Source organism: Gorilla gorilla, chromosome 2 (genome assembly GCF_029281585.2).
Source record: "Gorilla gorilla gorilla isolate KB3781 chromosome 2, NHGRI_mGorGor1-v2.1_pri, whole genome shotgun sequence".
NCBI lineage: Eukaryota > Metazoa > Chordata > Mammalia > Primates > Hominidae > Gorilla > Gorilla gorilla.
This window is the reverse complement of record NC_086017.1, coordinates 60,624,271-60,649,842: the sequence shown is the minus strand read 5'-3', so window position 1 is coordinate 60,649,842 and position 25,572 is coordinate 60,624,271. Positions and strand designations below refer to the sequence as shown.

Sequence of the window (25,572 nt, the reverse complement as noted above, 5' to 3'; positions counted from 1 at the left end):
ATTACATCAAGTACTTTCTCAGATCACAGTGGAATAAAATTGGAAATTAACTCCAAAAGGAACCCTCAAAACCATGAAAATACATGGAAACTAACCTGCTGCTGAATGATCATTGGGTCAACAATGAAATCAAGATGGAAATTAAAAGTTATTTGAACTGCACAATAGTGACACAATCTATCAAAACCTCTGGGATGCAGCAAGAGGTGCTAAGAGAAAAGTTCTTAGCATTAAACACCTACATCAAAAAGTCTAAAAGAGAAAAAAGAAGACACTCTAAGGTCACACCTCAAGGAACTAGAGAAACAAAAACAAACTAAACCCAAACCCAGCAGAAGAAAAGAAATAACAAAGATCAGAGCAGAACTAAATGAAATGGAAACAAACAAACAAAAAAGAAACAATACAAAAGATAAATGAAACAAAAACCTCGTTCTTTGAAAAGATAATAAAGGGGGGTGGCCAACAAAGGAAGGGGACGGGGCGGGCACGCGCCCTCGCAGCCACTCGCCTCCCTCCCTGCACATACATCCACACACCCACACCCCCTCCCCTGCCTCCCTCCCTGCGCTCTGCCCACCCTGCCACCCTCCTTGCCCTCAGGCACTCAGAAGGAAGTCCAGAGACATGGGAGCGGTGGCCACGTAGCACTGTGGCCAGCAGCCGAGGCCAGGTCTGAGGAGCAGCCCTGAGGACAGACATTGGGCAGGAGTGAGGGGCCGGCCTGGCTGGAGGTTGTGACTCTGGCTACAGTCCCCCCACTGCAGGGAAGGACTGCCAAGGCATTGATCTAGGCGGTGGAGGTGGCCGGCCCAGATAAGATGCTCCAAGTCCCTTGTAGTTCTCTTCAGAAGAAAAATCACTAGTGGTCTGCTCTTGCCATAATACCAAACCTTTTTGACTTATGCTTTGGTGCTGCAACACTGGAAGAATTCAGTTTCCAGGAATATCTTTTTTTCATTTGAGTGATTCTTAGGGATGGAAAAATATTTTAGTCTTAATAATTACCTTGTTTTAAAGCTATTTTCTTTACAGTCTGAACTGCTTAATAAATTGAGTCATTTACCAATGAGGCACACAGCCACTTCTCGTCAGGAGCTGGTTGAAAACTGTGCTGTGCCTGTAGCAGGAATGGCACAAGATGATAGCCATCATGGGCAAGTGCCATCCAGCTTTCATCATGGTGCCACAAGGAACTTGACCTGTCCACCAAAGTGTAACAAAGGGAACCAGAAAGTCCTTATTCTGTGTTTGTGGACACCAAGATGAGCAAACTACATCTCCAAGAAACAGAAGAACAGCCACATTTCAGGGAGACAGGAGCAGAGTCTGATGTGCATGCTATTAAGGAAGACCAGGAGAATTCTGATGACACAGAAGAGAAGGAGGAAGAAGAGGAAGAAGTCTTTTACAAAAGGGAGCAGATCATAGTGGAGGTAAACCTTAATAATCAAACATTAAATGTACCTAAAGGGGAAAAGGGTACCTCTTCTCAATCCAAAGAGACTCCTGTTCTTAAACAATGAGGAGGAAGAGAGTGAGGAAGGGGCCACAGATAACAGCAATGACTATGGAGAGAATGATAAGCAGAAGAAAAAGGAGAAGATAACAGAGAAAGTCAGCATTACAGAAAGAAGAACGAGGAGAGCTGCCTCTGTTGCTGCAGCTACCACTTCCCCTACTCCCAGAACTACAAGAGGTTGCAGGAAGAGTGCAGAGCCACCTAAGCATAAGAAGCGGGCCACAAAGGAGCCTGAAGCACCACTGCAGAAAGCTAAGTGTGACCTGTGAGAAGTGCCCCAGGGTTGTTTTTTGTTTTTGAGACAGTTTTACTCTTGTTGCCCAGGCTGGAGTGCAATGGCGCGATCTCGGCTCACCACAACCTCCATCTCCCGGGTTCAAGCGATTCTCCTGCCTCAGCCTCCCAAGTAGCTGGGATTACAGGCGTGCATCACCACGCCCAGCTAATTTTGTATTTTTAGTAGAGACGGGGTTTCTACATGTTGATCAGGCTGGTCTCGAACTCCTGACCTCAGGTGATCAGCCCGCCTCAGCCTCCCAAAGTGCTGGGATTACAGGCGTGTGCCCCAGGGTATTTAATGCTCACTGGTGTCTGGAGAAGCAAATGAACGTTACTCACAGGCACATGCAGATTTGTGATAAATGTGGCAATAAGTTTGTCCTGGAAAGTGAGCTGTACCTTCACCGGCAAACAGACCGAAAAAAACCATTTAGTGTGTTGCCTGTAATAAATCGTTCAAGAAACTGGATCCTTCATGAACATATCAAGATCGTCCATGGATATGCAGAAAAGAAATTTTCCTGTGAAATTTGTGAGAAAAAATTCTATGCCATGGCTCATGTGCAAAAACACATGGTTGCACACATGAAAGACATGCCATTTACATGTGAAACCTGTGGAAAATCATTCAAATGCAGTATGTCACTCATGGGGCACTCCCTGCAGCATTCTGGAGAGAAGTCCTTCAGATGCGAGAACTGTGACGAAAGGTTTCAGTACAATTACCAGCTACACACCCACATGAGCATCCACATTGGGCACAAACAGTTCATGTGCCAGTGGTGTGGCAAGGATTTCAACACGAAGCAGTATTTTCACGAACACATGAAAACAAACACTGGAGAGAAACCCTTTATCTGTGAAATCTGTGGCAAAAGATTTCATAAATCATAAAGGCCAGAGTAAGGACAACTTTAAATCATAAAGGCCAGAGTGAGGACAACTTTCTGCGGCAGTTGGCAGAGAAGAACAGTTCAGCACAGCATCATTAACATCCATCTCCTTAAGCGTGTTCTCCAGGAGATAAGTTCCCATGTGTTAGTGTGCACAGAAAGAAATGGTGGACGTTTCTTTAGTTCTCAGACTCTCCTTGGCCTCCACTAAGAGTTCTGTGGTTGTCACTGAAACAACAGATCTAAGGAAATAAACAAGAAGACGACCTTGAGCTCACAGAGGGACTGTCATCTAAACCAAGAGAACCACCAAACTAAAGCCCAACATGCTTGCATTTTCTGGTGACTTTTGTAAGTTTCAAATACTCAGACTTCTGGAATTTTATAATTTAATATCAGCTGATTAAAGAAAAAAAGAAAAGATGAATAACACTGATAGACCATTAGAAAGATTAACCAAGAAGAGAGAAAATCCAAATAAGCTCAATTAGAAACAAAACGAGAGATATTACAAGCAATACCAAAGAAATACAAAAGATCATTCAAGGCTACTATGAACATCTTTATGGGCACAAACTAGAAAACCTAGAGATGGACAAATTTCTGGAAATACACGACACTCTTAGATTAAACCAGGAAGATATAGAAACTCTGAACAGACAAAAAACAAGCAGTGAGACAAAAATGGTAATAAAAAAAAAATGCCAACAAAAAAAGTCCAGGACCAGAAGGATTCACAGCTGAATTCTATCAGCCATTCAAAGAACTGGTAAAAATCCTATTGAAACTATTCCAAAAGATAAGAGAAAGAGGGACTCCCTAAATCATTCTATAAAGCCAGTATCACCTTAATATCAAAACCAGGATAGGACATAACAAAAAAAGAAAACTACATACCAATATCCTTGATGAACATAGATGTAAAAATCCTCAACAAAACACTAGCTAACTGAATCCAACAGCATATTAAAAGATAATCCACCATGATGAAGTGGGTTTCATACCACGAACACAGAGATGGTTTAACATAGGCAAGTCAATAACCGTGATATACTACATAAACAGAATTTAAAACAAAAATCACATGATCATCTCAATAGATGCATAAAAAGGATATGACAAAATCCAGCATCCTTTATGATTAAAAATTAAAACCCTCAGCAAAATTGGCATAGAAGGGACATACCTTAATAAAAGCCATCTACGACAAACCCACAGCCAACATTATATTGAATGAGGAAAAGACAAAAGCATTCCACCTGAGAACTGGAACAAGACATGGATGCCCACTTTTACCACTTCTCTTCAACATAGTACTGGAAGTCCTAGCCAGAGCAATCAGACAAGAGAAAGAAATAAAGGACATCCGAATTGGTAGAGGCAGTCAAATGATCACTGCTCACCAATGACATGATCATATAACTAAAAAACCCTAAAGACCCATCCAAAAAGCTCCTAGAACTGAAAAATAAACTCAGAAAAGTTTCAGAATACAATCTTTTTTTTGAGATGGAGTTTTGCTCTTGTCGCTCAGGCTGGAGTGCAATGGCACAATCTCAGCTCACTGCAACCTCTGCCTCCCAGGTTCAAGCAATTCTCCTGGCTCAGCCTCCCAAGTAGCTGGGATTACAGGCGTGCACCACCACCCCCAGCTAATTTTTGTATTTTTAGTAGAGACAGCATTTCACCACGTTAGCCAGGCTAGTCTCAAACTCTTGACCTCAGGTGATCTGCCCGCCTTGGCTTCCCAAAGTGCTGGGATTATAGGCGTGAGCCACCGTGCCTGGCCACAGGATGCAAAATTGATGTGCACAAATTTGTAGCACTGCTACACACCAACAGCCACCAGGCTAAGAATCAAATCAAGAACTCAACCCCTTTTACACTAGCTGCAAATAAAATAAAATAAAATAAAATACTTAGGAATATACCTAATCAAGGAAGTGAAAGACCTCTACAAGGAAAACTATAAAACACTGCTGAAAGAAAACACAGATGACACAAACAAATGGAAACACATCCCATGCACATGAATGGGTAGAATCAATATTGTGAAAATGAACACACTGCCAAAAGCAGTCTACAAATTTAATGCGATTCCCATCAAAATATCACCATCATTCTTCACAGAACTAGAAAAAACAAATCTACAATTCATATGGAACCAAAAAAGAGCCCACATAGCCGAAGCAAGACTAAGCAAAAAGAACAAATCTGGAAGCATCACACTGCCCTACTTCAAACCATACTATAAGGCTATAGTCACCAAAACAGCATGGTACTAGTATAAAAATAGGCACATAGACAAATGGAACAGAATAGAGAATCCAGAAATAAACCCAAATACTTATAGCCAAATGATGTTTGACAAAGCAAACAAAAACATAAAGTGGAGAAAGGACACACCCTATTCAACAAATGGTGCTGGGATAATTGGCAAGTCATATGTAGAAGAATGAAACTGAATCCCCATCTCTCACCTTATACAAAAATCAACTCAAGGATGGGTGCAGTGGCTCATGCCTGTAATCCCAGCACTTTGGGAGGCTGAGGCGGGAGGATCACTTGAGGTCAGGAGTTCAAGATCAACCTGGCCAACGTGGTGAAACCCCACCTCTACTAAAAATACAAAAATTAGCCAGACGTGGTGGCAGGCACCTGTAATCTCAGCTACTCGGGAGGTCGAGACAGGAAAATCACTTAAACTTGGGAGGCGGAGGTTGCTGTGAGCCCAGATCATGCCACTGCACCCCAGCCTGGACAACAGAGCGAGACTCCATCTCAAAAAAAAAAAAAAATCAACTCAAGATGGATCAAAGACTTAAATCTAAGACCTGAAACCATAAAAATTCTACAAGGTAACATCGGAAAACCCCTTCTAGACACTGGCTTAGGCAAAGACTTCATAACCAAAAACACAAAAGCAAATGAAACAAAAACAAAGATAAATGGATGGGACTTACTTAAACTAAAAAGCTTCTGCACAGCAGAAGAAATAATCAGCAGAGTAAACAGATAATCCACAAAGTGGGAGAAAATCTTCACAAACTATGCATCTAATGAAGGACTAATATCCAGAATCTACAAGGAAGTGAAACAAATCAAGAAGAGAAAAACAAATAATCACATCAAAACACAGGCTAAGGACATGAATACACAATTCTCAAGAATTGTCCATTGAGAATCTTCTAAAGGAGATAGACAAATGGCCAATGAACACATCAAAAAATGCTAAACATCATTAATCATCTGAGAAATGCAAATTAAAACCACAATGAGATGCCACCTTACTCTTGCAAGAATGATCATAATTTAAAAATAAAAAAAAAGATATTGGCACGGACGTGGTGAAAAGAGAACACTTTTATACTGCTGATGAGAACGTAAACTGGCACAACCACTATGAAAAACAGTGTGGAGATTCCTTAAAGAACAAAAAGTAGATCTACCATTCAATCCAGCAATCCCACTACTGGATATCTACCCAGAGGAAAAGAAGTCATCATACAAAAAAGATGCATGCACACGCATGTTTATAGCAGCACAATTCGCAACTGCAAAAATATGGAACTAGCCCAAATGCCCATCAGTCAATGAGTGCATAAAGAAAATGTGTGGTGGTACAGACACACACACACACACACACACACACACACAAATATACACACGCCATGGACTACTCAGCCATGAGCCAAAAAAAAAAAAATCATGGCATTCACAGCAACCTGGATGGAAATGGAGACCATTATTCTAAGTGAAGTAACTCAGGAATGAAAAACCAAACATCATATGTTCTCACTTACAAGTGGGAGCTAAGCTATGAGGATGCAAAGGCATAAGCATGATACAACGGACTTTGGGGACTCGGTGGGGGGGAAGGGTGGGAGGTGGGTGAGGGATAAAAGGCTACACATTGGGTACAGTGTACACTGCTCGGGTGATGGGTGCACCAAAATCTCAGAAATCACCACTAAAGAACTTACTCATGTAACCAGACACCACTTGTTCCCAAAAACCCTATTGAAATAAAAAAACTTAATTTTGAAAAGAATTTTTTTTAAAAAGCTACACACACACACACACACACACACACACAAACTCAAAAAATAACAGGTACTGGTGAGACTGCTGAGACAAAAGAATGCTTAAACACTGTAGGCAGGAGTGTAAATTAGTTCAACCATTGTGAAAAACAGTATGGCAATTCCTAAAGACCTAAAAACAGAACTGCCATTCGACCCATCAATCCCAATATTGCATATATACCCGAAGGAATATAAATCATTCTATCATAAAGACACATGCATGTGTATGTTCACTGCAGCACTATTCACAATAGCAAAGACATGGAATCAATCTAAATGCCCATCAATTGTAGACTACAGAAAATGTGGAACATATACACCATGGAATACTATACAGCCATAAAAAAGAACAAGATCCTGTCCTTTACAGGAACATAGATGGAGCTGGAGGCTATTATCCTTAGCAAACTAACATGGGAACAGAAAACCAAATACCACATATTCTCACTTACAACTGGGAACTAAAAGATGAGAATACATGGACACACAGAGGGCAACAACAGACACTGGGGCCTACCAGAGAATGGAGGGTAGGAAGAGGCAGAGGATCAGGAAAAATAACTAATGGATACTAGGCTTAATACCTGGGTGACAAGATAATCTGTACAATAAACCCCTGTGACATGAGTTTACCAATATAACAAACGTGTACACGTACCCCTGAACATAAAACAAAACTTAAAATAAATAAATAAATATTTCAAATTAAAAAAAAATACTACAAATAGAACTACTATATGGCTGAGTGCGCTAGATCATGCCTCTAATTTCAGCATTTTGGAAGGCTGAGGTGGGCAGATCACTTGAGCCCAGGAGCTCAAGACCAGCCTGCCTGGGCAACATGGCAAAACCCCATCTTTACCAAAAAATACAAAACTTAGCCAGGCCTGGTGATGTTGTGCACCTGTAGTCCCAGCCACTCAGGAGGCTGAGGTGGGATCACCTGAGCCCAAGGAGGTCGAGGCTACAGTGAGCTGTGATGGCACCACTGCACTCCAGCCTGCTGACAGAATGAGACCCTGTCTCCAAAAAAAAAAAAAAAAAAAAGAACTACTATATGATCTAAAAATCCCACCCCAGTGGGATTCTTTTTCTTTTTATTTATTTTTTTATTTTTTGGTCTCAAGATCTCTTTGTGGAGCCACTGGGATTTTATCCAATGGAACAGAAGTCATTATATTGAAGAGACATCAGCACTCCCATGTTTATTGCAGCACTATTCACAACAGCCAAAATATGGAATCAACCTAAGTGTCCAATAACAGATGGATTAAGAAAATATGTTGTATATACACAATGGAATACTATTCTGCCATAAAAAATACTGAAGTCCTGCCATTCATGGTAATGTGAATGGAACTAGAGGACATTATGTTAAGTGAAATAAGCCAAAAAGAGAAAGTTGAACACCTCATATTCTTATTCATACATGGAAGCTAACAAAAAAAACCTGAATGAAGGATACTGGAGGGGAAGGGGAAGGGAGGAGTTGAAGAGATTTGTCAAAGGATACAAAATTACAACTAGATAAAAAGAATCAGTTCTAATGTTCTATCCCACATAAGATGACTATAATTAATAATAATATATAGTTTCAAAAAGCTAGAAGGAAAATATTGAACTTTCTCAACCAAAACAAATGATGTTTGGGATAATGGATATTCTAGTTATCCTGATCTGATCACTATATATTATATGCACCAAAACATCACTATGTACCCATGAATACAATTATTATTTGTCAATTAAAAAATAAAAATTTTAAACAGAGCCTGGCACCTCCCTTCACTCTTGCTTTCTCTCTTGCCACATGATCTCTGCACGTACAGGCTTCTCTTTGACTTTTGCCATGAGTGGAAGCTTCCTAAGGCCCTCACCAGAAGCAGAAGTTGGTGTCACGCTTCTTGTACAGCCTACAGAACCATGAGGCAAATAAATCCCTTTTCTTTATAAATTATACAGCCTCAGGTACTCCTTTATAGCAAAACATAAACAGAGTAAGACAGTAGGTATTCTTGTCTCACTTTTAGATCTCAGTGAAAACTCTTTCAATATTTTATGACTGAATGTGATGTTTGCTGCAGGTATTTTAGTAGCTATCATGTTTTAGATAAAGAAAATTACCTTCTATTCTTAGTTCCCTTAGAGTTGTTATCATAAAAGGGTGCTAATTTATACTTCCGTTTTTAAGAAAATTTAAAACGGGTGTAGCTCCCTTTCCAGAGAAGTGTACTCCTAAATATATATGATTCCTGGATCATGGTAGGTTACATGTCCTCCCATACCCCTCTTAATAGTAACCCAACTAGATTAGAGCTCCACTCCCATATACATTGGCTCTATACCCACACTGCAACAGTTCTACTTCATTATATCATCTGAGATGGCTTGTAGCCATACTGAACTACTAGTCCAGGCTGCCCAAGTTATTTGCCATGGCATCAATTTTGCTTTTATTAATACTCTGATTTTGTGTAATTTCTCCCTATTTTTCCCATAAATCTTATTGATTTAATTACAGATTCTGAAGAACATGATCCATCTCAAGAATGTGTAAATGTTACAGTAGAAATACCCATATATGCCACAGAAGAGGACAGTAGTCAAGCCAAACTACATTTAAACATATTTAGGCCAGGCGCAGTGGCTCACGCCTGTAATCCCAGCACTTTGGGAGGTTGATGTGGGCGGATCACCTGAGGTCAGGAGTTCAAGACCAGCCCGGCCAACATGGTGAAATCCCATCTCTACTAAAACTACAAAAATTAGCTGGGCGTGGTGGTGGGCGCCTGTAATCCCAGCTACTAGGGAGGCTGAGGCAGGGGAATTACTTGAACCTGGGAGGCAGAGGTTGCAGTGAGCTGAGATCGCACCATTGCGCTCCAGCCTAGGCAACAAGAGCAAGGCTCCCTCTCAAAAAAAAATAAATAAATAAAAATAAAAAAAAATTTGAGGACCTGTTCTAATTAGGACTAAAGATGCCCAGCCAATCAGACGGAAACACACAAATAAATGGACTATAACGTAGTTCTATTCAAAGGCAGCTAAGCATGGGTAGATTACCTATTCATAAAAAATAAGAGGGCACAAAATATAGTTAGATACAATGAATAAGATCTAGTATTTGATAGCACAATAGGGTGACTACAGTCAGCAATAATTTATTGCACATTTTTTAATAACTGAGGGAGTACAATTGGAACCTTTGCAACACAAAAAAAGGTAAATGCTTGAGGTGATACTACATTTACCATGTGATTATTACACATTGTATATCTGTACCAAAGTATCTCAAGTACCCCATAAATATATGTAAAAAACGTGTTCTGACAGCCAGAAATTAATTATCTAATTGTTGCTAATATATTAGAATCAAAAAAGCTCATACCTTTATGCTGAACATAGATCAGGAAGAATTTTATATAACACTATTTCATCATGTGACTAATTATGGCTCCAGAATTATTGCTTATAATCTTATTAGCACAAAATAAATGTATATAATACTGCCAAAAATGATCACAATTCATGTGCTTTGTAGGTCCATACTCACCTTCACATTTTTCAAGAATCTGGACTGTTTCTCCTATTTCTAAGACCAACCCTTGAGGGACAGATCCTCGAAAGCTGCATATCACTAGAAAAGCAAGGATAAACACACCAATTAGCATTTTTAAACACTGAGACATGGTCAGAGTCACTGAATTAAGCACTAAATTTTCTTAAATGTATACCTTCCCTTCTTTACTAATTCCTCTTTCTAAAGTGTAAGCCCCTTTCCATTTAATCTACATGTTGAAAAATAATATTAGCAGTTTGGGACAATAAAATACATTGTGGGAAAATTGCTATCCATGAGTGGTGGGTGCATGTGTGCTTGTAGAAAAACATTTCTATTAACAGAGTCTCTGTCCCTTGGATATCCTGTGTTCAAGTGTACTTTTTGAGCAAGTTTGTATCAATTACTTAAGAAAAAAATAATATTAGGAGCTTCTTATCTACCACAAGCAAACAAATAGATATTTTTTAAAATAATCATCAAATAAATTTGATTATGCTTTGAAAAGCAGAATTCTCATGATAAAAATGAACAGAAACTAATGAAATAGAAAGCAAATGCACAACAGAAAAAATCTATAGATAACAATCAAAATCCCGTAACTTTTTTAAGGAAATTGACAAACTGATTCCAAAAGTCATATAAGAATACAAAGAATAAAGAAAAGCCCCATCTTACCTCAAAGTAATAAAAGCTATATATGACAAACCCACAGTCAAGTCACACTGAATGGGGAAAAGTTGAAAGCATTCCCCCTGAGAACTGGAACAAGATAAGGATGCCCATTTTCACCACTTCTCTTTGACATAGTACTAGAAGTCCTAACCAGCAATCAGGCAAGAGAAAGAAATAAAGGGCATCCAGATTGGAAAAGAAGATGACAAACTGTCACTATTCATCGATGATATAATCATATACCTAGAAAACCCGTCATACAAAAGATTCCTAGATCTAACAAACAAATTCAGTAAAGTAAGGTCTCAGGAACAAAATCAATGTACACAAATCAGTAGCACTGCCATACACCAAAAATCAAGCTGAGAATCAAATCAAGAACACAATCCCTTTTACAACAGCTGCAAAAAATAAAAATAAAATACCTAGGAATATACTTAACCAAGGAAATTAAAGATCTCTACAAGAAAAACTACAAGGCACTGCTAAAAAAAGTCACAGATGACACAAACAAATGGAAACATATGCCATGCTCACAGATAACAAGAATCAATATTGTAAAAATGACTGTACTGCCAAAAGCAATCTACAGATTCGATGCAATTCCCATCAAAATATCATCATCATTTTTCCCAAGAACTAGAAAAAACAATCCCAAAATTCACATGGAACCAAAAGAGAGCCTGAACAGCCAAAGCAATATTAAGTATCACATTATGGGACTTTGAATTATACTACAGGGCTATAGTTACCAAAACAGCATGATACTGGAATAAAAATAAGCAGTTAGACCAATGGAAAAAAATACAGAACCCAGAAATAAAGCCAAATGGTATTCAACAAAGCATACAAAAACATAAGCTGGGAAAAAAAAACACTGATATGGTTTGGCTCTGTGTCCCCACCCAGATCTCATCTTGAATTGTACTTCCATAATTCCCACGTGTTGTGGGAGGGACCTGGTGGGAGATAACTGAATCATGGGGGCAGTGTTCCCCACACTGCTCTCATGGTATTGAAAAAGTCTCACGAGATCTGATGGTTTGATAAGGGGAAACCTGTTTCGCTTGGCTCACATTCTCTCTTCTCTTGTCTGCTGCCATGTGAGAAGTGCCTTTCATCTTCCACTATGATTGTGAGGCCTTCCCAGTCACATGGAACTGTAAGTCCAATAAACCTCTTCCTTTTGTAAATTGCCCAGTCTTGGGTATGTCTTTATCAGCAGCATAAAAATGGATTAATACAGACACCTTATTCAATAAATGGTGCTGGGAAAACTGACAAGCCACATGTAGAAGAATGAAACTGGGTCCCCATCTATCACTATACAAAAAACAACTCAAGATGGATAAAACACTTAAATCCAAGACTTGAAACCATAAAAACTCTGCAAGATAACATCGAAAAAAACTCTCCTGAACATTGGCTTAAGCAAAGAATTCCTGAGTAAGACCCAAAGGCAAATGCAACAAAAACAAAAACAAATGAATGGAACCTAATTAAACTAAAAAGCTTCTGCACAGCAAAAGAAATAATCAACAGAGTAAACAGACAACCCACAAAGAAAATATCTGCAAACTATGCAGCTGACAAAAAAACTAGTATCCAGAATCTACAAGGAACTCAAATCAGCAAGAAAAAAAAAATCACATAAAAAACTGGAAAAAGGACATGAATAGGCAGTTCTCAAAAGAAGATAAACAAACAGCCAACAAACACATGGAAAAAAATGCTCAATATCATTAATCCTCTGGGAAATGCAAATTAAAACCACAATAAGACACCACCTTCTGCAAGAATGGTCATAATTTAAAAATCAAAAAACAATAGATGTTGGCATGGAAGTAGTGAAAAGGGAACACTTTTACACTGCTGGTGGGAGTGTAAATTAGTACAACGGCTACAGAAAACAGTATGGAGATTCCTTAAAGAATTAAAAATAGATCTGCCATTTGATCCAGCAATCCCACTACTGGGTATCCACTCAAAGGAAAAGAAGTCATTATATGAAAAAGACACATCCACATGCATATTTATAGCAGCACAATTCACACAATTGCAAAGACATGGAACCAACCTAAATGCGCACTGACCAACAAGTGGATAAAGAAAATGTGGTAAATATACACCATGGAATACCACTTAGCTATAAAAAGGAACAAAATAATGTCTTTTGCAGCAACTTGGATGGAGCTGGAAGCCATTATTCTAAGTGAAGAAACTCAAGAATGGGAAAGCAAATACCATATGTTCTCATCTATAAGTGGGAGTTACGCTATGAGGACACAAAGACATACAGAGTAATAGACTCTGTGGACTTGCTGGAGGGAGGTTGGAAGGGGTTGAGAAATAAAAGACTACATATTGGATACAGTGTACACTGCTCAGGTAACAGGTGCACTAAAATCTCACATTTCATCACTAAAGAACTCATCCATGCAACCAAAACCTACCTGTACTCTCAAAACTATTGAAAAAAATAAGAAGAAACGCCCTGTCAATCTTGAAGAACTTCCACTACCGTAAATCAAGCCTTATAATCTAAAAATTGGTTCTTTGAAAACACTAACATTGACAGATATCTAGAAAAACTAATTAGGAAAAAAGAAAAGAAACAAATTATCAGTATCAGCAATCAAAACATTAAAATCATCATAAAAGGATATTACACAAAAAAACTTATACCAACTAATTTGAAATTTTACATGGGAGACGAATTTACAGAAAGGCAAAATCTACAAAAACTGGCAGAGAAGTTAAAAATTTAAATAGTCCTATATTTATTAAAGAAAAGTTAATCTGTAATTAAAAACTTCCCACAAATGAAATGCCAGGTCCTGATGACTTTATCAGTGAATCTGTCGAAACATCTGAAAAAAATAACACCAATCATAAATAATCTCTTCCAAAGAGGGAATTCATTTTGAACTCAGCATGACAGCAAAGCCTGAGGACATGAGACTAAAGGAAAATTACAGGCTAATCTTTCTCATTAATATAAATAAAAACATTTAAAAAAAACAAAGCAAATCAAATCCAACTATGCATAAATAGGATGATGCATCATGACCAATTGGGGATTATTCTAGGAATGCAAGATTGGTTTAATATTAGAAAATTAATGAAGGAAAAAAAATCATATGATCACCTCTATAAATGAAAAAATTGATAAAATTCAAAGTCCACTCATGACAAAAATTCTTAAGAAAATAAGACTAGAAGGGGACTTCCTTAATCTGATAAAGGGCATCTATGATGTGTCCATAGCAAACATCACACACACTGGTGATATACAAAACATTTTATCACTAAGGTTAGGAACAAGAAGAGGATGGCCACTGTTACCATTTCTATTCAACACTGTATGCAGGACCAGTCGATGCAAATAAGGCAATTAAAGGTGTAATAATTGGAAATGAGGAAATAAAATTGTCTTTATCAGCAGGTCTGACTGTGTATGTAAAAAAAATCCAAAAGAATATAGACATAAACTATTACAACAAATACATGATTGTAGCAAGATCACTAGATACAAGGTGAATATTTTTAAGTCTATATATCAATAAACAATTAGAAAATTAAATGTTTTGAAAATACACCATTTATAACATCAAAAAATGTAACTGGAAATAAATCTAATGAGACATGTAGAAGAACTCTACACAAGAAGCTATAAAATATTAGAGACATTAAAAGCCTAATATAAGCATATATCATATTAATGGATTAGAAAACTCAATCGTGTAAAAATATATATTCTCCCTAAATTGATCATTACATTCTCTGCAATCCCAATCAAAATTCTAATAAACTTTTTTGTAGAAATCAATAAACTGATTCTGAAATGTGTATAAAAATGCAAAGGATGAAGGAGGTGAACATATACTAAGAGATATCAAGCCTCTCAGTTGTAAAGAAAACAAGCTGTGAAAAAATGTATATACCATGAGTCTATTTGCATGTGTATATATGCATATATTTATATTTGATCTCTGCTGAAGATATCCAAACTGCTATTGGTAATCTGTATACTCTGGGAATATTTGGCTATATTTGCAAGTACTTGTAGCATTATAAATCTGTAAATGTTTTAAATCCTCAATGGAAGATAAATTCTGAACAAAAACTTTTCAAATTTTTTAAAACTTTAAAAAGCAGTTCTACCAAGCTCTATCACTTAATATTGTACAGACTTGGGAATTGTTAAGAAACATCAGATACTCATCGGTGTCTTACTCTGACTACCAAGTGAAAAATAAATGGTCCACCCTAGGATTTATTGCATTGAACCCTCCAAGGTAGAGGGGAAAGGATTAGGTTCTGTAGTCTCAAGTCATTGCAGGTAGCCACAAATTAACAATGATATAGCTGTCTAAGATCAAAGGTGTATTCTAAGCTTGGCTCATAAATAAAACTACAATGAATTGCATAAGCACTTAAGAATTTAACATCAGCAGTTCTTTTACTCGTTAACAAACTCTTTATCGAGGCCCTTATTATTAAATTTCAGTCTCTGGAGCACTCACCACCACTCCTGTCTTCTTAATCTACATCACTAATTAACAAGAACATGTAAATTAACAACAGCCTTCATTGTTTAAAATTGAGTGTTTCATGTGTATTCACAGAACCTACGTAAACTTTACATTTCCATAACTATCTTCCTTCTACATTGGCTTTCAAATGATTTTTTTTAATTAATATAGATCAATGTCATGAAGTGCTTCCCATTTTCCTCTAGTAGTTTTATAGTTTCAGGTCTTACATTTAAGGGTTTAGTCCATTGTGAGTTGATTCTTGTAAATGGTAAGAGATAGGAGTCTAGTTTAATTCTTCTGCATGTGAATATCCAGTTTTCCCAGCATAATTTATAGAAGAAACCATTCTTTCCCCAATGAGTATTGCTGGCACCTTTGTCAAAAATAAGTTGGCTGTAACTGTGGACTTATTTTAGGTTCTCTATTCTGTTCCATTGTTCTGTGTGTCTGTTTTTATGTTAGTACCACACTGTTTGGGATACTACTGCTTTACTGTATATTTTGAAGACAATTAGTGTGATGCCTCCAGCTGTTTTCTTTTTGCTCAACATTACTTTAGCTATTCAGGGTCTTTTGTGGTTCCATACTAATTTTAGGATTTTTTTTTTTCTATTTCTGTGAAGAATGTCATTGGTACTTTGACAGGGATTGCACTGAATCTGTATATCATTTGAAATAGTACGGACATTTTAATGATATTAATTCTTCAAACCCATGAGCATGAGATCTTTCCATTTATGTGTGCCCTCTTCAGTTTTTGTCATTAATAACATTAGTTTATCATTGTAGAAATCTTTCACCTCTGTGGTTAAATTTATTCCTAGGTATTTTTTGTTTTACCTATTGTATATGAGATTGTTTTCTTGATTTCTTTTTGAGATTGAATAATCGTAGCACATATAAATGTTACATATTTTATATGTTAATTTATGTTTATTTTTAATTTTTGTGGATACACAGTAGGTGTATATGCTTATGGTATACATGGGATGTTTTGATACAGGCATACAATGTGAAAATAAGTGCATCATGAAGAATGAAGTATCCATCCCCTCAAGCATTTATCCTTTGAGTTACAAACCAATTACACTCTTTAAGTAATTTTAAAATGTAAATTAAGTTACTGACCATAGTCACCCTGTTGAGCTATCAAACAGTAGGTCTTGTTCATTCTTTGTAACTATTTTTTGTACCTATTAACCATCTCCACCTCCCCTCACCCAGCCACCCACTACCCTTCGCACCCTCTAGTAACTATCCTTCTACTCTCTGTCTCTAATAATTCAGTTGTTTCGATGTTTAGATCCCACAAATAACTGATAACATGTGATGTCTGTTTTTCTGTGCCTGGTTTATTTCACTTAATATAATGATCTTCAGTTTCACCCATGTTGTTGCAAATAAAAGGATCTCATTCTTCTTTATGACTGAATAGTACTCCGTTGTGTATGTGTACCACATTTTCTTTATTCATTCATCTGTTCATGGATGCTTAGATTGCTTCCAAATCTTGGCTATTGTGAACAGTGCTGCAACAAACATGGGAGTGCAGATATCTCTTCGATATACTGATTTCCTCTCTTTGGGGTATATACCCAGCAGTGGGACTGCTGAATCACATAGTAGCTCTAGTTTTTTTTTGTTTTATTTTGTTTTGTTTTTTGTTTTGTTTTTGTTTTTGTTTTTGAGATGGAGTCTCGCTCTGTCGCCCAGGCTGGAGTGCAGTGGCGCAATCTCGGCTCAGTGCAAGCTCCGCCTCCCGGGTTCACGCCATTCTCCTGCCTCAGCCTCCCAAGTAGCTGGGACTACAGGCACCCGCCACCACACCCAGCTAATTTTTTGTATTTTTAGTACAGACAGTGTTTCACCATGTTAGCCAGGATGGTCTCAATCTCCTGACCTCATGATCCACCCACCTGGACCTCCCAAAGTGCTAGGATTACAGGTGTGAGACACCACGCCCGGCCAGTAGCTCTAGTTTTAGTTTTTGGAGGAACCTCCAAACTATTCTCCATAGTGGTTGTACTAATTGACATTCTCACCAACAGCATACAAGGGTTCCCTCTTCTCCACATCCTCACCAGCATTTGTTATTGTCTGTCTTTTGGATACAAGTCATTTTAACTTGGGTGAGATGGTATTTCATTGTAGGTCTCATTTGTATTTCTCTGATGATCAATGATGTTGAGCACCTTTTCATATGCCTGCTTGCCATCTGTATAACTTTTGAGAAATGTCTGCTCAAATCTTTTGCCCATTTTTTGATCAGATTATTGGATTTTTTTCCTATAGAGTTGTTTGAGCTCCTTATATATTCTGGTCATTAATCCTTTCTCAGATGGGTAGTTTGCAAATATTTTCTCCCATTCTGTGGGTTTTCTGTTCACTTTATTGACTGTTTCCTTTGCTGCGAAGAAGCTTTTTAACTTGATGTGATCCCATTTGTCCATGTGTGCTTTGGTTGCCTGTGCTTTGAGGTATTGCTCAAGACATTTTTGCCCAGACCAATATCCTGGAGATTTTCCCCAATGTTTTCTTGTAGTAGCTTCATAGTTTGAGGTTGTAATCCATTTTGATTTGATTTTTGTATATGGCAAGAAATAGGTGTCTAGCTCCATTCATCTATATATGGATATCCAATTTCCCCAGCACCATTTATTGAAGAGACTGTCTTTTCCATAGTGTATTTCTTGGCATCTTTGGTGAAAATGAGTTCGCTGTAGCTGTGTTAACCTTAACTCTAACCCTAACCTGCCAGTTAAGGTACGGTTAGGGTTAGGGTTAGACAAACCTTGTTTCTGGGTTCTCTATTCTGTTCCATTGGTCTATGCGTCTATACGTAGCATAATCTGAAGTCAGGTAATGCGATTCCTCCAGTTTTGTTCTTTTTGCTTAGGAATGCTGTGGCTACTCTGGGTCTTTCGTGGTTCCGTATAAATTTTAGATTTTTTTTTCTATTTTTGTGAAGAATGTCATCACTGTTTTGATAGGCAGTGCCTTGAATCTGTAGATTTCTTTGGGTAGAATGCACATTTAAAAAATACTGATTGTTCCAATCAATGAACACGGATTTTTTTTTTTTTCATTTTTTTTTGTGTCCCCTTCAATTTCTTTCATCAGTGTTTATAGTTTTCATTATGGAGATCTTTTACTTTTTTGGTTAATTCTTAACTATTTAATTTTATGTGTAACTATTGTAACTGAGATTACTTTTTTCTTTCTAAGATTGTTCAATCTTGGCAATATAGAAATGCTACTGACTTTTGTATGTTGATTTTGTATACTGCAACTTTACCGAATTTATCAGTTCTAATTGTTTTTTTGTTGGAGTCTTCAGGTTTTTCCAAATATAAGATAATATCATCTGCAAATATGGATAATTTGACTTCTCCCTTTCCAACGGGGATGCCCTTTATATCTTTCTCTTGTCTGATTGCTCTATCTAGGACTTCCAGTACTATGCTGAATAACTGGTGAAAGTGGGCATCCTTGTCCTGTTCCAGATCTTAGAGGAAAGGCTTTGTATGTTGATTTTGTAGCCTGCAACTTTACTGAATTCTCATTTCTTAGTTTTAATAGCTATTTGGTGAAGTCTGTAGTTTTCAATATATAAGATCACGCCATCTGCAAAGAGGGACAATTTGACTTTCTCCTTCCCAATTTAGACACCCTTTATTTCTTTCTCTTGCCTAACTGCTCTGGCTAAAACTTTTTTTTTTTTTTTTTTTTGAGACAGAGTCTTGCTCTATCGCCCAGGCTGGACTGCAATGGCACAATCTCAGCTCACTGTCACCTCTGCCTCCCAGGTTCAAGCCATTCTCCTGTCTCAGCCTCCCAAGTAGCTGGGATTATAGGCGCCCACCACACACACCCGGCTAATTTTTGTATTTTTAGTAGAGACAGGGTTTCACCATGTTGGCCAGGCTGGTCTCGAACTCCTGACCTCAAGTGATCCACCAGCCTCAGCCTCCCAAAGTGCTAGGATTACAGGTGTGAACCACCGTGCTCGACCAAGACTTCTAGTACTGTGTTGAACAGGAGTGGTCAAAGTGGGCATGTTCATCTAGGTCCATATTGTAAAGGAAAAGCTTTTAGCTTTTCCCCATTCAGTATGATGTTAGCTATGGGTTTGTCATATATGGACTTTATTGTGCTGAAGTACATTCCTTCCATTAATATATCTAACATGTTTAGAGTTTTTATTATGAAGGGATATTGAATATTATTGAATGCTACTAGTAAAGACCATAGGAGAAACAATTCATAACATCAGTCTGGCAAAAGCACAGACCAGAAATGTTTAACAAAAAAGGATTACATTAAACTAAAAAGATCCTGCACAGAAAAGAAGAGTGAAGAGACAATCTACAGAATGGGAAAAAAATATCTGCAAACTATGCATCTGACAAGGGATGTTAATATCCAGAATATAAGGAACTCAACTCGGTAGCAAAAAAAAAAAAAAAATCCAATTAAAAATAAAGATTTCCCAAAAGAAGACATAAATGTGATGAACAGGTATATGAAAAAATGCTCAACATCATTAATCATCAGAGAAATGTAAATCAAAATCACAATGAGTTATTACCTCATCCCAGTTAGGATGGCAATTATCAAAAAGACAAAAAAAATGTTCCTGAGAATGTGAAGAGAAAGGAAACTCTCATACACTGCTGGTGGAAACGTAAATAAGTACAGCCATTCAGGGCAACGGTATGGAGGTTCTTCCAAAACTTAAAAAATATAAATACCATATGATTCTACAATCCCACTACTGCGTATATATCCAAAGGAAATTAAATCAGGACGTCAGGGATATCTGCACTCCCATGTTTAATGTAGCACTATTCACAACAGCCAAGATATGGAATCAATATAAGTGTCCATTAATGGATGAATGAATTTTTTAATGTGGTATATATAGACAACAGAATACTATTCAGTCTTTTCTGCATCTATTGAGATAATCATGTGGTTTTTGTCTTTGGTTCTGTTTATATGCTGGATTAAGTTTATTGATTTGCATATGTTGAACCAGCCTTGCACCCCAGGGATGAAGCTCACTTGATCATGGTGGATAAGCTTTTTGATGTGCTGCTGGATTCGGTTTGCCAGTATTTTATTGAGGATTTTTGCATCAATGTTCATCAGGGATATTGGTCTAAAATTCTCTTTTTTTGTTGTGTCTCTGCCAGGCTTTGGCAAAATTCAATAGCCCGTCATGCTAAAAACTCTCAATAGATTAGGTATTGATGGGACATATCTCAAAATAATAAGAGCTATTTATGACAAACCCACAGCCAATATCATACTGAATAGGCATTCAGTATGGAAGCATTCCCTTTGAAAACTGGCATAGGACAGGGATGCCCTCTCTCACCACTCCTATTCAACGTAGTGTTGGAAGTTCTGGCCAGGGCAATCAGGCAGGAGAAAGAAATAAAGGGTATTCAATTAGGAAAAGAGGAAGTCAAATTGTCCCTGTTTGCAGATGGCATGATTGTATATTTAGAAAACCCCATCATCTCAGCCAAAATTTCCTCGAGCTGATTAGCAACTTCAGCAAAGTCTCAGGATATAAAATCAATGTGCAAAAATCACAAGCATTCCTATACACCAATAACGGACAGAGAGCCAAATCATGAGTGAACTCCCATTCACAATTGCTTCAAAGAGAATAAAATACCTAGGAATCCAACTTACAAGGGATGTGAAGGACCTTTTCAAGGAGAACTACAAACCACAGCTCAACGAAATAAAAGAGGACACAAACAAATGGAAGAACATTCCATGCTCATGGATAGGAAGAATCCATATCATGAAAATGGCCATACTGCCCAAGGTAATTTATAGATTCAATGCCATCCCCATCAAGCTACCAATGACTTTCTTCACGAATTGGAAAAAACTACTTTAAAGTTCATATGGAACCAAAAATGGGCCCGCATTGCCAAGACAATCCTAAGCCACAAGAACAAAGCTGGAAGCATCATGCTACCTGACCTCAAACTATACTACAAGGCTACAGTAACCAAAACAGCATGCTACTGGTACCAAAGCAGAGATATAGACCAATGGAACAGAATAGAGCCCTCAGAAATAATACCACACATCTATAACCATCTGATCTTTGAGAAACCTAACAAAAACAAGCAATGGGGAAAGGATGCCCTATTTAATAAATGGTGCTCGGAAAACTGGCTAGCGATATGTAGAAAGCTGAAACTGGAGCCCTTCCTTACACCTTATACAAAAATTAATTCAAGATGGATTAAAGACTTAAATGTTAGACCTAAAACCATAAAAACCCTAGAAGAAAACCTAGGCAATACCATTCAGGACATAGGCATGGGCAAGCACTTCAAGTCTAAAACACCAAAAGCAATGGCCACAAAAGCCAAAATAGACAAATGGGATCTAATTAAACTAAAGAGCTTCTGCACAGCAAAAGAAACTACCATCAGAGTGAACAGGCAACCTACAGAATGGGAGAACATTTTTGCAATCTACCCATCTGACAAAGGGCTAATATCCAGAATCTACAAAGAACTCAAACAAATTTACAACAAAAAAACAACCCCATCCAAAAGTGGGCAAAGGATATGAACAGACACTTCTCAAAAGAAGACATGTATGCAGCCAACAGACACATGAAAAAATGCTCTTCATCACTGGCCATCAGAGAAATGCAAATCAAAACCACTATGAGATACCATCTCATACCAGTTAGAATGGCAATCATTAAAAAGTCATGAAACAACAGGTGCTGGAGAGGATGTGGAGAAATAGGAACACTTTTACGCTGTTGGTGGGACTGTAAACTGGTTCAACCATTGTGGAAGATAGTGTGGCAATTCCTCAAGGATCTAGAACTAGAAATACCATTTGACCCAGTCATCCCATTACTGGGTATATGCCCAAAGGATTATAAATCATGCTGCTATAAAGACACATGCACATGTATGTTTATTGCGGCACTATTCACAATAGCAAAGACTTGGAACCAACCAAAATGTCCACCAATGATAGACTGAATTAAGAAAATATGGCACATATACACCATGGAATACTATGCAGCCATAAAAAAGGATGAGTTCATGTCCTTTGTAGGGACATGGATGAAGCTGGAAACCAAGATTCTCAGCAAACTATCACAGGGACAAAAAACCAAACACCACATGTTCTCACTCATAGGTGGGTATTGAACAATGAGAACACTTGGACATAGGAAGGGGAACATCACACACCAGGGCCTGTTGTGCGGTGGGGGGAGGGGGGAGGGATAGCATTAGGAGATATGCCTAATGTAAATGACGAGTTAATGGGTGCAGCACACCAACACGGCACATGTATACATATGTAACAAACCTGCACGTTGTGCACATGTACCCTAGAACTTAAAGTATATTTTAAAAAAGAATACTATTCAGCCATAAAAACAGAACGAAATCCTGTCACTTGCGACAAGATGGATGAACCTAGAACACATTAAGTGCAATAAGCCAAGGCACAGAAGGACAAATACCGTATTATTTCACTCATGTGGAGTTTTAAAAAGTTGATCCCACAGATGTAGAGAATAGGACCGCGGTTACCAGAGGCAGGGGCAGGGGCTGGGGGTGGTTAAGGGATGGGGAATGGTTAGAGGTTTGGTCAAACAAAGTTGCAGTTAGATAGGAGGAATACATTCTGGTGTTCTATTTCATAGTAAGGTGACTACAGTTAACAATAATGTATTGTATATTTCAAAATAGCTAGAAGAGAGGATTTTGAATGTTCTCACCAGGAAGAAATGACAAGTGCTTGAGGTGATGGAAAACCTAACTGCCCTGATTTGATCATTACACAATGTGTACATGTATCAAAACATCACACTGTACCCTATAAACATGCATAATTATTATGTGTCGATTAAAAATAAAACTTTAAAAATTAATTTTTTAAATTAATATAAAAACAGGAGGAAAGAAAAATAAATAAATTATACCTGCTAGAAAAGCAGGCAGCCTGAAGGAGAGTAGAGCTTTCTCCCTAAAATCATGGACCCATTTTCAGGCCTATACTTTATTTGCAGGAATATCATGAAGAATAAATCTACAAGTTAATAGACTGTTTGGCTCTGCTCCCCACTGTGTCTGTCAGATACTTTATAAATTCTAAGAAAGGCTGGACATGGAGGCTCATGCCTGTAATCCCAGCACTTTGAGAGGCCGAGATGGGCAGATTACTTGAGGTCAGGAGTTTGAAACCAGCCTGGCCAACATGGTAAAACCCTATCTCTACTAAAAATTCAAAAAAATTAGCCAGGAATGGTGGCACGTGCCTGTAATCCCAGCTATTCGGGAGGCTGAGGCAGGAGAATCACTTGAACCTGGGAGGCAGAGGTTACAGTGAGCCGAGATTGCGCCACTGCACTCCAGCCTGGGCGACAAAGCAAGACTCTGTCTCAAAAAAAAAAAAAAAAAAAAAAAAAACTAAGAAAGTGGCAGCTTCAAAACAAATAAGCCCATAATCCCAGCACTTTGGGAGGCCAAAGCAGATGGATCACTTGAGGTCAGGATTTTGAGATCAGCCTGGCCAACATAGTGAAATCCCACCACTACTACAAACAAAACAAAACAAAACAAAACAAATATGCCCTTTAACATTACTCATTGTTAACTATATATAATGAAGGATTTATCCATGGCAAAATAAAACTGAAGACTTGAAAAACAACATATTAGGAAGAAGATACACTAACTCTTTTAACATTTAAAAAATTTTTAAGAGATGGGGTCTCGTCATGTTCCCCAGGCTGGTCTCAAACTCCTTGGCTCAAGTGATCCTCCTGCCTCACCCCCTCACCCAAGCAGCTGGAACTACAGGTATGTGTCATCATACTGAGCTGCTAATTCTTAAATTTTGTAGATATTTATGAAATTCAATTTTTTCACACTGCGTTAAGTAGAAAGGGTTATAAACAGTATTTACAGCATAATTCCATACAGTCATCTCTCAGTGTTCATAGAGGATGGTTTCCAGGAATTCCTAAGTACCAAAATCCATGGATGCTCAAGTCCCTGATATAAAATGGTGTAGTATCTGTAAATAACCTATACACATACTCTTGTATACTTTAAACCATCTCTAGATTAGTTATAATGCCTAATACAGTATAAATTCTGTATGCCTATAATAATTTTGTATTTTTTATCATGGTATTGTTAGGTTTTTTTCTATTTTTGATCTGCTGTTGGTTGAATCCACAGATGCAGAACCCACGGGTATGAAGGGCCAATTGTATACAGCTTCTGTAGTATTTATTTCTGTTTATTATGCAATAATATGAAAGCTGTGCTAAAAGAATACATGTTAGCATACAGACTAAGCACTCAGCACAGTATTCCCAATTCACAGGAAACCATCCATCAAGAAAAAAAAAATGTAATACAACATCTCATCACCGAACTACACAAAAATAGAAATGAAAATAAAACCAACGAAAGTAAATTTCTGAGTAGGTCATTAGCTAGTCGTACGAGGAAAGCCACCTACAAATAGTGAATTAATTCAATAGTGTTTGATCACAGCAAACAAAGAAATATGTCCTGAGAATATAAACTTGTTCAAGACCATTAGCATTTTGGTGAGAACAAGTGCTCTAAGAGTTGTATACATATAGACCAATATCCATAGTCAATTTGAAAACTGAGCAAAGAAATCGATGAAACCAAATGTTAGTTCTTTGAAAATATCAATAGAATTGATTAATCATTTAACCAGATTGACCAAGAAAAACAGAGAGAAGACTTAAATTACTAATATCAGGAATGAAAGCGAAGCTATTACTACCAACATGAAAAAAATAAAAAATATTAAAAAGAAATACTTTGAACAACTGTATGCCAAAATTTTTCATAAGCTAGATTAAATGGACAAATTTCTAAAATGAAACATGATCAAAACTGACTCAAGAAGAAATAGAGGCCAGGTGCAGTGGCTCACACCTGTAATCCCAGCACTTTGGGAGGCCGCAGCA

The 25,572-nt window shown here is 37.6% G+C and overlaps 1 protein-coding gene and 1 pseudogene across 6 annotated transcripts in view; one reads left to right on the top strand and one right to left on the bottom strand.

Annotated features, from left to right (window-relative positions):
• DOCK3 (dedicator of cytokinesis 3) overlaps nucleotides 1-25,572 on the bottom strand; it is a 699,272-nt gene that overhangs the window by 586,297 nt on the left and 87,403 nt on the right. For all 6 annotated transcript variants that reach the window (XM_031009748.3, XM_031009752.3, XM_031009749.3 and 3 more), the window contains exon 2: nucleotides 10,333-10,416. In XM_031009748.3, the coding sequence (XP_030865608.3) occupies nucleotides 10,333-10,416 (84 nt within the window). The remainder of the gene's footprint in view (nucleotides 1-10,332; nucleotides 10,417-25,572) is intronic.
• Nucleotides 1,069-1,869, top strand: LOC101136701 (zinc finger protein 652-like; annotated as a pseudogene).